At 39.2% G+C, this 13,098-nt stretch overlaps 1 protein-coding gene across 3 annotated transcripts in view; it reads right to left on the reverse strand.

Annotated features, from left to right (window-relative positions):
• The window catches only part of UGGT1 (UDP-glucose glycoprotein glucosyltransferase 1), an 89,804-nt gene that overhangs the window by 31,891 nt on the left and 44,815 nt on the right, over positions 1 to 13,098 (reverse strand). For 2 of the 3 annotated variants that reach the window (XM_019503714.1, XM_019503712.1), the window contains exons 15-23: positions 11,480 to 11,565; positions 10,460 to 10,595; positions 9,139 to 9,270; positions 6,822 to 6,986; positions 6,542 to 6,662; positions 5,625 to 5,723; positions 3,033 to 3,056; positions 2,416 to 2,510; positions 989 to 1,195 (exon numbers count right to left, since the gene is read on the reverse strand). In XM_019503714.1, the coding sequence (XP_019359259.1) occupies positions 989 to 1,195; positions 2,416 to 2,510; positions 3,033 to 3,056; positions 5,625 to 5,723; positions 6,542 to 6,662; positions 6,822 to 6,986; positions 9,139 to 9,270; positions 10,460 to 10,595; positions 11,480 to 11,565 (1,065 nt within the window). The remainder of the gene's footprint in view (positions 1 to 988; positions 1,196 to 2,415; positions 2,511 to 3,032; positions 3,057 to 5,624; positions 5,724 to 6,541; positions 6,663 to 6,821; positions 6,987 to 9,138; positions 9,271 to 10,459; positions 10,596 to 11,479; positions 11,566 to 13,098) is intronic. The other variant, XM_019503713.1, reaches the window with a different exon arrangement.

Below are 13,098 nucleotides of genomic sequence, written 5' to 3' on the forward strand. Positions count from 1 at the left end.
TTCTTTTTTTTTTTTTTTTTGATACCAGGATTTCCTGGTATCTATATTTGGCTCCATGCTGCAAATACACAGTACAGAGAACGAAATTGCATGCATGAAGGGCATTCTGTGGCACCTCAAAATGCATGTGCACGCTTGTGTTGACATGGCGTTCTTTTTCAAACATCCTCATGACTTGAACTGACAGTGCCTCATTCTTTTCTGCAGGTCCTGACACTTGGAACATTCATCATGTATTTCTCTATCCTTAGTGATTTGACACTGTTTTTCACATCTCGTCAGAAAATGATTTCTATTTTTCCCTATTTCTCTTAAAAAGGGATCAAATTTAAGACACAATCAACTTCATTAAATTGCCAGTAACTTTGAGCATTAATCCTGAATTCCCAACTGACAAGTTTAAGAAAATATTAATTGTTACAGTATTTCTGTTTACACTTTTGGCATCCAAAAACCAAATACATACCAAAAGGGAAATCGAGGATGCCCCAAACATCACCAAGTGCACAAGATAAATTGGAAGGGAAAAACATCCCATCCTCCAGCTATAAATTATGCCAGAGAAAAATACAGCAATAAAAGATGAACATTTTCAGATGGCAAATAAAATTGAGAATGGTCTTTCCATCTCATAATCTCTCTTTTTGACTTTTTGAAACTTTCTTTTAAAAAGTTTTCATTTTGTATTTAATGCATTAAAGCATTATGCATGATGTATTAAAGTCAATATAAGAATTAAAAATGACTGTACTTTCATAGAAATAAAAATAAATAAAAAATTAAGACTACTGGGTTTAAAGACATAAAGGAAATAATTGTACTCAGTTAGAAAAATCTTATGGCCTGTTAAGGCCAGGAATTAGAATTTCACTATTTGACATCATTTCACATTTTTTGTGAACACATGGGATTGGAAAATTCTGCTAACACAAAGAAATGCAGCATAGCGCAGCATCCCACCACAGCAAAAGCCCTCACATGTACTTACCCCAACAGCAAATTCTGCAATGTCAGCTCCTGCCTCCAATGCCTTTGCTGTTTCCTCTTTGGCCATTTTAGTAATGAAATTCTTGGCATTGTTTGATGCTTGCGTTTGTAAAGCTGCCCATATGGCCCTGGTGATAAGTGTGTTCTCATCGGATGGCTGTTCACTGGGGTTATTAATCATGCTAATTCGGACATTATTGCTGGACTTCTGTGTTTTAATGAAATGCAAATTAAAACAAGTTCAGAATTCTATAAGTAGAAGAAATCTATTATAATAACATTCAATCACGTAGACAGTAGTACAAAGATACCAGGACTAAGTACAATGAACAACTCTAACTTAATTTATTTATTCTTTGTACACCACGAGCATGCTTGAATTTTTCCAGAGATATGAAGTCAATGTTACTGCTTCAAAAGTCAAATAATAATAGACTCCCCAACTGCTGTATATATGGTATGTATTTTGCATTTTTGACTTATGCTGAAGTAAAGCCACCTCTGAAATAAAAACTGGCAGATCTAAAGAAAAAAAAGACAAAACATGAAAAATGTATTTCCTAACCATGAACTGGGAAAAGAGTTTTGATAGCTAGGCTGTAATTTAGTTGGGATAAACTGGAGCCAATACTCAATGCATAACAAATAGCCAATTAGGGTATTAGTAACTTTAATAAAGATCTCAAAGCTGGCACATCTGTAGCACAGCTGTGGCACACAATACCCTAGTGCAAACACTGACATGGAAGGAAGAGAAGCAGAGCAAAATCATTTTCCTGCTGCGCCTTTTTATGTATTGAGAGAAATGAAGTGCATCATGCTTGCTTGTAACAGTGATCCACAGTTCTGCAATATTCAATACAAAATCTAAGTTGTTTCTGACTTCAAAATGAACAATAGTTGAGAAAGTCCAAGGTCTGCCTTCTCATCACAAACAGAAAATGTTTCCCTCCCCACTTTAACATTTGTATTGAGTAACTACATGGCTTTGATCAATGCACCCTGAAATGTATGTATAATAAGGCTGAGTTACAGGATAACATTTCAAAATTCTTCGTGGGGAGGGGCAGTGGCATTAAAGACTACTGTAATGATCCTGGAACTGAACTTTCCCCTTAAGCCTTGAAAAAAGAAGGTTTCATACCCTACAAGGCACAGTGTTAAACTCATCTGTTTTTTTCAGGCTTTTGCTGGAGGAGTAACTTGGAAAGAGCTGTTACAGAGTGATTTTAAACAGACTTAATATTTCTCAATTTGTTTTTGTAGCATGTACAGCTGGATGCCCAGAGAGCAAAAGAAAAAAGTACATCCATTTAAACAAGCTTAATAGTTGCTCATTTGAATGTGCAATTTTGTGAGCAGGTAGTGCGCTGAAACATATCAGAATCCTGCCAAAATGCTTCTCCTGTGAGCTGAAATATTACCTACCTGATGCTTGATAGCATCATACAACAGTTGTCTCCCAGAAGCTTTATCAAAATCTCCAACAATCCAAAAAGTAACTGGTCTAATAAAAGAATCATCTGTAAAAGGATAACCAAAGAACATTTAGAAAAAAGGCCAGCTCCTGAGTATTTTTACAGTGGCATTATGCTGGAAAAAGCACACAAACATGCATGGGTTTAAGAAACTAAACAGCATACAGGGAAAAAGCAGATGAAGCAAAAGAGTGAGAGTGACAGCATCAAGAATAGTGGCATTACTATTAAAATAAGTTTGATTTTGTTATTTAACCCCTAGGAGGAACATGCAATCTATTTCTGAACTGAATTAATATTTGGCTACCTGTTAAATTTAAAAAAAGATAAGAAACATTAAGAACCTGTAAGTAAATTATAAATTATTAAGTACTAATACGCTTTTTTATTGTTGTTCTGAAGCTGTAGCTCACAATCCATTTTGTACAGAAAAATAATATCAGAGGGCTAAAGGAAACATGCATTTAGTTTCTTTCCCATTACCCACAGGTTCTAAGGCTAATTTTATTCAGCTAACAAAAATTTCCCAATAGCGTAAAGAAAAGAAAGTGCTAAAGCTGAAGTTACCATAAATCTCCTTGGAGGACATTCCTAAACAAAAGGAGAAAGGGAAATAAAAAAGAATCTAAGAAAAGGAAAACACCATTAATTCCTATAATAAACTCACAAATAGTAGGAAGCTATACAACACAGTGTAGATAGGAATCCTGAAACCAAGCCACTACAACTACATGCAAGTGAACAGGCACAAGCTATGCCAGCAACACCATATAAAGCTTTGGGGGTTCCTCAAATACATTTTAGGTGAGTGAAGAATAACATATCCAATTATCAACAGGAATTTAGGAGGGCCCTGGGGCCAAACTCCCCCATTTTTGCAAGTGCCCTGATATAATGAGCTGTAAGTGACCAGCAACTGATGTTATGTCTTACTACCAAAGCAAAATCAGCAGTGCCACTGCATTATCAATGCAGAGGTTTGAATATCAACCGCTGAGTCAGCAATGCATAACATTTTCCATTATTTAGTGGAGAAACATACAACATTATTTCTGTAATCAGTCACTGAATATTCAGTTTCTTGAGTGGCTTCAGGTACAGTGGGCAGTTCAAAACAGCATGACTCCATGAACAGACACTATCAATTTAGAAGCTGAGATCAGCAGGCAGCAAGGAAAGTGAGTATTAAGGTAAGCTAATCTGATCTAAGGGAATTCTAGCTGTATATGGGCGCAACCAATTCTCTAACAGGTTTGCAAATACTGTTTCACGCACACATTGAGTTTCCAGAGGAACATCTGCTCCTCTATCCTCCCAACAACACATCACAAAAGAAAATGCATTTTCAAACAAGTTTTAAGATGTTAGGTGGCATTTCATTCCTTTTTAATTGTCTAAGTCAGTGGTCAGAAACCTTTTAGGAGGTGCAGACCAATGTAGCACAGTGTGGTCCAAAGGTGGGCCCCCTTCACTACACTGTTGCCAATCACGGCTCAACCACCATTCCCCTGCCACTGAAGTCTAGATGAAATCACTCAGTGGGTCACATCAAGTCTGAGGGCCACAGCTAGCCAACCCCCCATGTAAATAGCCCTTTTCTGGTTGTCCATTTGGCATCTTTTGACACTTAAGTGCCCAGAAGAATCCTATTCCTAGACACATAGCCCTGCACACAGGATGACTGTGTGCAGCCTGGACACATGCAGTAGTACCTAGGGCAGGTAACATTCTTTTGAAGCCTAAAAATGTAGTCAACCAAAACCCATGGCTAAGACTGGGAGAGGGAGGCAGGATCTCCTGTCTTTTTTCCCCCAGTAGCTCAGTCACTACTCACTTAGGAAGACAGACAACCTGGAACTAGGGCACTCATCACCCAAAGGGCATTTGAAGCTAGGCCTCTCGAACTTCTTAGTACAGCACTCTAATTGCCACACGAAAGATCAACCATTATGCACTGCCTTCTCCAGTGCTCCTTTTGAAGCTGGTCCCCTGAGTAGCCAAGACAGGGAGCCATGTGTATGTGGAGCCAGGAGGAAGAAGGCAAGCCAGAAGATGTAAGGCTCAGTGAGGGAGCTGCTGGCCTGTAATGAAGAGGGCCTTGGGTTCTAGCCTGGGACCCTACTCCTAGTGGGTAAACTTTAAAAGGAGCATGTAGGTATTTGACTTCCCAGGTGAGGGTCCTAGCCACTAAGCTACCAAGGGCAAGATACAGTATCTCTCTTTCTCCCTCTCATGTTTTGCTGCCAGTGTGCAGGTCTGGTCTGTGTGTGTATGCAGTCATCCATGCATACAGGACCATACCATCCAGGAATACAATTCCTCTGTGTGCATAAGTGCAAAAATGCCATGAAAATAACCAAATCTGGACACTTAGGAAACCAAGAATGAAACAAAATGTCACCCACAGCACTGGTTTAGTGCTCCAGACGAAGAACACATGGAACTGGTTCAGACATGACTGAGTGCACCTGAACAAAGGGCTAGGCAAAGGACAGAAAAAGTGCTGGGAACATGTAAAGCTGCACAGGGAGGTGGCAGTGTTTGGGCAAAGTACCAATGAGAAAGAGGGAGTTAAACACACAAAGGGATTGTCCCTTAAACAGAAAGGAAATGCAAGAATTAATTAAAGTAGCAGAAAGTCAGAAAGTGTAAAAATCCAAAATGGGCACAAATGAAGAGGCTGGATAAGTACTGTACAGGGATTTAAAAGTAGCCTTCTAGCACTGGTGCAGAAGGTTGGACCAAATGACCCTTGAGGCCTCTTCCAACCTTATGGTTCCATGACAGCCATCACTTCCCCTTTTACAAACTTTTGGCTTTGCACCTATACCATTGCCACATGTATCTGATGGTCTCCCATTTCATGCTAAGCCTCATCCTCTTCCTGCCTTGTGACCAGTTCTAATAGGGTTAATTCCTTTCATATCCTCAGCACCAGTTCCCTTCCCTTACTCTCGATCCCCCAAGTGGATCTTCTCTTACACTGTGAACATTTTCAGGGAGGGAAAGTGTCCCACTTTAAGTACATGCACTATAAGCAATCTAACATTTGCATCACAGTAGATTCCAGAAGCCCAAGTGAGGTCTGAAGTCTAGTTGCATTCAGTGCTGTATGCACAGAGATGGATCTGAGCTCATATTTAAAATTTCAATTGTTACCTTTCTTTGTTAAGTACGTCATGCTATTGGCTATAGCAGCTGTCTTATCTTTGGAATCCAAGACAGTAAATCTAGCAAAATCATCCACAAAGAAATTATCTACAGGAAAAGATACAGAACACGTTAGGTGCAAAAACTTATTATAGTAGTATATAAAAAAAGAAAAAAAACCCATTCATTTGATTGGCCTAAGCCAAATACATCCCAATATTTTTATGTTGCTTGTGTATTTGATTTCTTGCTTGTATATTTAATTTCTTCTGCTCCTGCCTAAAATATTAATGAATATGACTTATCTCAGAACACACACCAGGAGCTATCTATCATTCCTGTTATTCAAACTCAGCTGAAATCAACAGTTCAGCATTCCATTCAGTTAACTAACCTTGTGTAATAATATGCATTAAAAAGCCATTGTGTCACTACCCTGCAAGCTATTAAAGGAAGACCACCAAAAAAAGGCATCCACAATTGTATTTAAATGTGCACGGTATCTGTGGATTCAGAAAAAACTGATATTTTAACCATGAAAATTTTTACTGGAATTTGTAGTGTAGCAACCCTATTTCAGAGGGACTGCATCAGTCTCTGTTCAAGAGAGGTTTAGGGGTAAAGCAACACTGACTGCAGAGTCTTATCTAGTGCATGACTGTACTATTCTGTAATTTAGCTACTGCTACCAAGTCTAGCAGTGTTATAAGTCAAAAAACTCCCTGAAGTTCTTTAGATGAAAGTAAATGGACACTACCTTAATCACTCTGAAAAAAATTGCAGATATATGTATCATGCATACATATGTGAACAAGCCTTGTTAATGCACACAATCTTTTTGTAGAAGTGTGTTCCACAGGAGAACCCTGTTCTTGTAATCAAATGCTTTTATGGATTGGGTTCACAGCAACTGAAAATTTCCTTACTAGTTGCAGTTAGATCCAAGTACTCTCTGTCAGATGTCAAGATCCTCGAATTGATCCTTGGAACAACATTAGGTTGGTTCATGATATAGTCAACCACATCTTGATCATTGGACAATTCAACCTGAAGGAAGGAAAATAATTGTAAGTAACTGCTCAGGAACAAAGTTACCATGTGAATTAAGGTAGTTTATTTACATATAGAGCCCGATTTATAATTTTAATTCCCAAGACCTTCCGCAAATCAGGTCTCCCTTTGAAATCACAGTGAGATATCACATACCAGGTACACAGCTCTCTGGAAGAAGCTAGTGGTTTCTAGGATTTTGTGCATTGTTACAGTTTCTAGGTCATCAGGATCCAGCTGCTCTTTTTGAAAAGGCATTCCATTGAACAGCACAATGGGCAGAGGACCCACCCCTGTCTGCTCATAGTAACTTCTCCCTTCCTGAAATAAAAGGAAAGATCACATATTAGTATATCTCCTCATTACTGCATAGAAGAGTTGTGGTATCCTCAGTGTAACATACTGAGTCTCTACCCAAGTCTAATTTTGAACAATCCTAGAACAGGACACTGGAAGTTTTAATGACTTGAATATTCTGAGAGTATCAGTACAGAAAGATTAAATATCTGTTACATACATTATCTAGCAAAGAGAACTACAAAACAAAAGTAGCAGGTTTAATTCTTCTATACTATCAAAAAATAAGAATATATAATCAAATTGTTTTATTAAACCCAGACACTTAGGACTTACGGGCATTTAAGCTAAAAAAACAATGCCCCACCCCCCAAAATCTCTCTCACACACACACACTATGAACAGCAAAATTAGCTAGATATCTATTCATGCTGTGGTAGTGCTGGAGTGATGTTGTATCCATGATAGTTCAGAAAAAATGGTGACAGGCATGGATTTCTGTGGGCAGTATCTTTCACTGAATCAACTGCATGGTCAGGAGACATTCAGACAAGCTTTCCCATACAAGGCACCTTCTTCATATCTGAGAAAACCAGGCATTACATGAGCCATGAAGTAGGTGGAGTAATGGTCTGGGTTAAACTCCATATGTAAATAAAAACAGTCTGCTGGGCTGTGAAATAGGAGAACAGAGATATATTAACAGCTAGCAGAGAAGAAGAATGCAGAAGAGAGGACAGCCTGATTAATGGAAAAGCATGATCATTCAAGAAAGAAGAAGACCATTAATACCTATGGAGTGCACAGAGATTAGAAGGGATCAGGAAAATTATAATGAGCTATGAAGTCAGTCTAAATCTCTCCCAACCATGCAGATAGTCTAATAAAAGCTATCATCAACAAAAATCCTTGTCTCTAGATATCTGTGTTTAAACCAAAGTCTCAACAAAATGAGAGTGCACAAGACAAGAATGCCCAACTTGAACTCCAGTCATTCATAAGAAAAAATAAAGTTGGCATTTGTATCAAAGTCTTTATAAAAAGAAACCTAGGTCTTAACAGTCCCATGCAAACACATTCTCACTATTTTTTTTAATGATCTTACTGTCAATTTTTATTATATTCAGCAATCTGAAAGCTAATTCAGTTTCTCTAGACAATTCTCCCAGTACTGCCAAATGAAGTAGGCATTAAATTAACAAAAACTTCTGGCTGCAACCAGAAGGACCTATCTCAGGTTGGTGATAGAGCACTAGGACCCTGCCACCACCTGCCCTTGTTTCCCCAGTGACACAAGTATAGTGCCTGCAGAAAGCAACCCGCCACTGATAAATGCTGCCAAATCCCCAATTCTACTGGCTGGATCCAAAGGTTGCATAGCCTGTATCTGGCCTATGGGCCATAGATGGCTGACCCTACCTTAGACCAATTTACTACCACCATCATTCTTCTCTCTCGTGTTGGGAGGTTTTAGCAAGCAGCTGGAAGAGGCCTTGTGTTCTGCTACACCTTTCCCAGGTTTCTATTTTAGCATCCAAATTTTCAAAGTACTGTTCTAACAAGAGCTAAAAAAATCATCCTCATTATATGCTATCAGTGCTAATCTCCACACTCTTCCAGAACAATTTTCCCAGCAAGCAGCATCAATTACATGGGCCAAGTGCGAGAGAACAGACTATAACTGCCTCCATCATTTCTACTGCAGAATATTGGCTGAAGTAGCCTTCACAGTCTTGCTGCTCCCTCCTGCACAGCCTACAAGATAGGTATAGAAATCCAGCCTCTCATTTCAGGGTGGCTACACACAAGGCTTCACAAGAGGGCTCTCTGCTCCAGCAAAAAGGTAGGATCTGCCATTTTAAGCACTCTGCCCATTAGTTTCGATGATGTTATCCATTAAGAACTATACCACATCTATGTGGTAAATTGGTAAGACCTCTCACGCAGTTCAGAAAGCTCTTTTTCTATTGTATGTTGGGAATTCAGATTCATGTGAAACACTTTTTAGTTGTTTGAGGACTATTCACCATAATACATTCTGCTAGAAAAGACACTAATGGAAATAAACATAAAAAAATTACTGAGCTCACACTCAATGTACCGGCTGAAATCCTAAAGGAAATTAAAAAAAAAGGCACATTAAAAGAAATAGTGCTTTATCTCACAAAATTCTTACCTTCCTATTTTGGTCATAAGCCGAATCAATTCCCAGAATGCTGTTCACTTCCACATAAGGATAATGCTTCTCAAGAATACTAACTACATGTTCAACCTTCAGTTGATCGCCTGTTTTGACTTCATTATACATCTAAGAAAGAGATGCAAATACAGTTTTACAGCTATCACTGAATTGTCAGCTTCTTCCCACCAGTGTAACATATCATCTATATTCTAATATGAATATAGAGTCTTAATGGGTTAAAATATTCTTTACTATATGTAAGAATTATCTTATGAGTGGTGCTCAAACCTTTCCAATGCACGGGCTGGATGAATGAGCTGGCCCAGGCTGTTATCTGGCCCATGGGGCTCCCCACAAGTTCAAAACTTCAGCAACAGGGGAGCAGTGGCAGTGTTACTTGCCATAGGGCTCCCAGGCAATTAATGATGACATCATTCCCCATTGCTAAATTTCCAGGCCCATAGAGAGCCCCACAAGCCAGATGACTCAGCTCCACAGGCTCTACTTTGAGCACCCCTGATCTACACCAGAAATAATCAACCTTTTTAGACTCAAAACACCCCTTAATAGACTTGAAACCCCTTGGATAGATTCATGGCACCCCTTGGAAAATGCCAGCTCTAAGTTTCCACTCTGTTTCTGACCACAGCATAAAGCATTTTTTTGTTGCAAAGAACTCAGAAAGACCACAACTATGGATTTCTACTTAAATTTCTGGGTTTATCTAGTGAATCATGTTTGGAAACTGTGGCACCCTGGTTGAGAATCATTGACCTACATGTACAAAGCCAAGTGGTGAAACACTGCTAGCCCTGAAAATTAGCCTGCTATGCCTTAGTTATTCAATGGTAGTGTAAGAGTGATGCCGTAGTTGTGCCTTGCAACATCTTATTTTGATAAATCTATCACTGTAATGCTCAACTTCAATAGTGTCTGGAACGGCAGCAATATCTTGTAAATTAAAAGTATTTCTAAAACATGCAATAATGTAAGCCTTAAATTATACAAATCAGAAGGGTTCCCTGTTTTTCTCAGAGTTGTCCTAGTAAATTTCCTTACACATGGGGCCACTGTGATCTGGGTTGCTGACATGCTATTTGTAAAATGGCAAACATACTTGCTTCCCTTTTGTAAAGGTGCAAAATGATATTTCTTTGACTTGCGATTAATTTTGTCTCTCAAAATAAATCTGAGGGGAAAAATACAGTTTTCAAGCCAGTAGCAATTAAAAGGATAAGTGTCTAAATATTATCACATTAGCACAATCTCTCAGATATCAGCTATTCAAACATCTTGTTTCTAAATGAACACTTACTGATATTACTGTCTGGAAAGCGTAATTAGTATCTGATTCTTGTGCAACATAATTATATGCCCTAAGAAGAGCAACTCCAGCATCCTGTAGTCCATCAATATCTTCTGAGTCATTGACCACAAAAACTAGACCGATCCTGTAAAAAGACAAAAATCCATTTGTCATGGTCCATGTATATAACCATTTATTTACATCTTCACAGAACAGCAAATGACGATCAGAATCTTAAGAAAGGGTTCTTGCTGGATGACTAATAAACAGAGTCAGATAGCTTTGATTCTGGGACTCTTTCTATGGCATATTCCCCAAAATTTATTAATTAAAATCTTTTTTTTCCTATTTCTTCAGAAGATTTCATAGACATTAGGGTTGGAAGGGACCTCAGGAGATCACTGAGTCCAGCCCCCCGCCCCAAGGGCAGGAAGTCAGCTAGGGTCAAAGGATCCCAGCAAGATAATGCTTCTTAAATGAGTCCAGAGTAGGTGTTTGCACCACCTCTGGAGGGAGCCTATTCCAGGCCTGGGGGCTCAGACAGTAAAGAAGTTTTTCCTTATGTCCAGCCTAAAATGGACTTGGAGGAGTTTGTGACCATTGGACTTTGTCATCCCTTGGGGCACTCTGGTGAACAGACGTTCCCTCAGATCCTGATGCACACCCCTGATGTACTTATAGGCTGCCACCAGATCACCCCTGAGCCTGAGCTTTCCCAGGCTGAAAGTACTTTGGGCCAGTACTTTGAGTCCATTAAATTTTGATTATTTTGCTTTTCTGTTTTTCCAGTTTTTCCATTTCTTCCTCACTGCTGGGGGGAGGGTAACTAGCAAAAGTGTTACTCAAAACATGTTAAAAGAAAAGACAAAAGTATTTTTTTATTCAGTGCATCTGCGGGAATGAGAGACATTTAAGCTTTCTGCAATGTCCTGGATGGTTAACAAGCTTCTTATAATAATCATGAAAGCATTAAAACCTAAAACAGATGCATCCTTCATGCAAAAATCTTTCTGTAAGATGTTTTATTACCTCAGTGGGATGTGATTACTGAAGAACATCTCAGCCACATTAAGCAGTTCTGCTGTACTCTCATGGGTAGGATCCACTATAAGAACCTGTAGGTAATTACAAATTGGAAGGTTTTTAGGTTATTGTATCACTTTAAAAACCAAGAACGGTACAGTAGCTCATGATTAAGAGACTAGGTTTATTTACATTTTACTGGGCACGTCTACACAAGACGCTAACTGTGCAGTAGCCTAATAATATTGTGCAGTAGCACATCACAGCACAATGTTAATATGCTACTGCTCAGTATTATTCGGCTACTGAACAGTAGCATCAATAAAGGGGTGTTCGCCAGTGTTACTGTGCATTTATTTAGTACTTGATTATACAAATACTAAATTAAATGCACAGTAACCACTGTGCATTAATGAACATGTAAACATGCCCACTGCAGAGGTATTATTCCTTTTTAACTACCACTACAGACAGATTAAACACTAGATCAAATAAAGGATTTAGATGGAATTGAGCACTGTAGCCCAAAACTGATATAAAATCCCCCCGTTCCCACCTAACACTGGATACTCCATAGGCACCTTAAATATTTCTCCTGTGTGTGTTCCTTGGCACAAGTGGGACTGTGCTCAGGCCCACCCAAACCCGATCAAGATTTGAGGGGATTCAAACTCACATCCTGCAACTCCCAAAAGTGTCCTGTCCAAAAACTACACACTAATGTGATGGGGGAGAGGTGACCCATTCTAATGAAGCTGGGAAATCATACAAAAAATAATTCAGGATTCATGGGACCGGAAGGACAGAGCAGAAAGGGAAACATGAATCTGTTGCTGAGGGGTCAGGGCACCTAACTCAAATGGGGAATCTCCTCGGCTCCAGTCCTTCCTCTAAGGACTGTTTATGCATTTACTATTCAAATATTATACAATAAAATGAGGTAGTTCAGATACCCTCGTCAAAGGAAGATATGAGTTTGAACCCGTTCAGCCTGAGGTGGGTCTAACCACACAAGTCTTCCATTTGCTGAATGAGGGATCTTAACATTAAGTTATTATATAAATCATGTGTACCATCACCTCAGTTGCCTCTTCCTTCAGCCATATTTCAATAAGAATGTCATGAGTCTTGTTCAATTCCTTGAAAGAACAGTTGCAGTCACTTATCCTCAGGAGAGGATTCCTGGTTCTGGATTTCAGGTGAATGGAAGCACCTGCCTTCAGCCTGGACTCATCTGCCTAAGCTCCAGAGAGGGCAGGCATTTCAGATGCTTCCTGTTGCTTCACATTTGCTTACTGGCAGCTTTAGTTGTGGGTTTTCTGGATCACCAGGGTGAGGCACCTAATTCCCCAAACTCTATAGGAAGCCTAGACACCTTACTGTGTTCTCATTCTATTTTGGGGGAAGCTGCCTAGAAGTTACTGAGAAACCTAATTTGTAGGCACCTAAATCACTTTTTGTATTTTAGCCCTAAGTGATCTGCCCAGGAAGCCTGAAGTAAACCTGGGAACTGAATGTAAGACCTTAGTCTCAGCCAAGTACCAGCCTGCAGAGTGATTTTAGTCTTACATGTAGCAAAGTGATGTTTCAATGCGAAGATGTAGAAAACTCCTCAGCTAACATGT

The sequence above is a fragment of the Gavialis gangeticus genome, unplaced genomic scaffold, assembly GCF_001723915.1.
Source record: "Gavialis gangeticus isolate Ggan-Ray unplaced genomic scaffold, GavGan_comp1, whole genome shotgun sequence".
Taxonomy (NCBI): domain Eukaryota; kingdom Metazoa; phylum Chordata; order Crocodylia; family Gavialidae; genus Gavialis; species Gavialis gangeticus.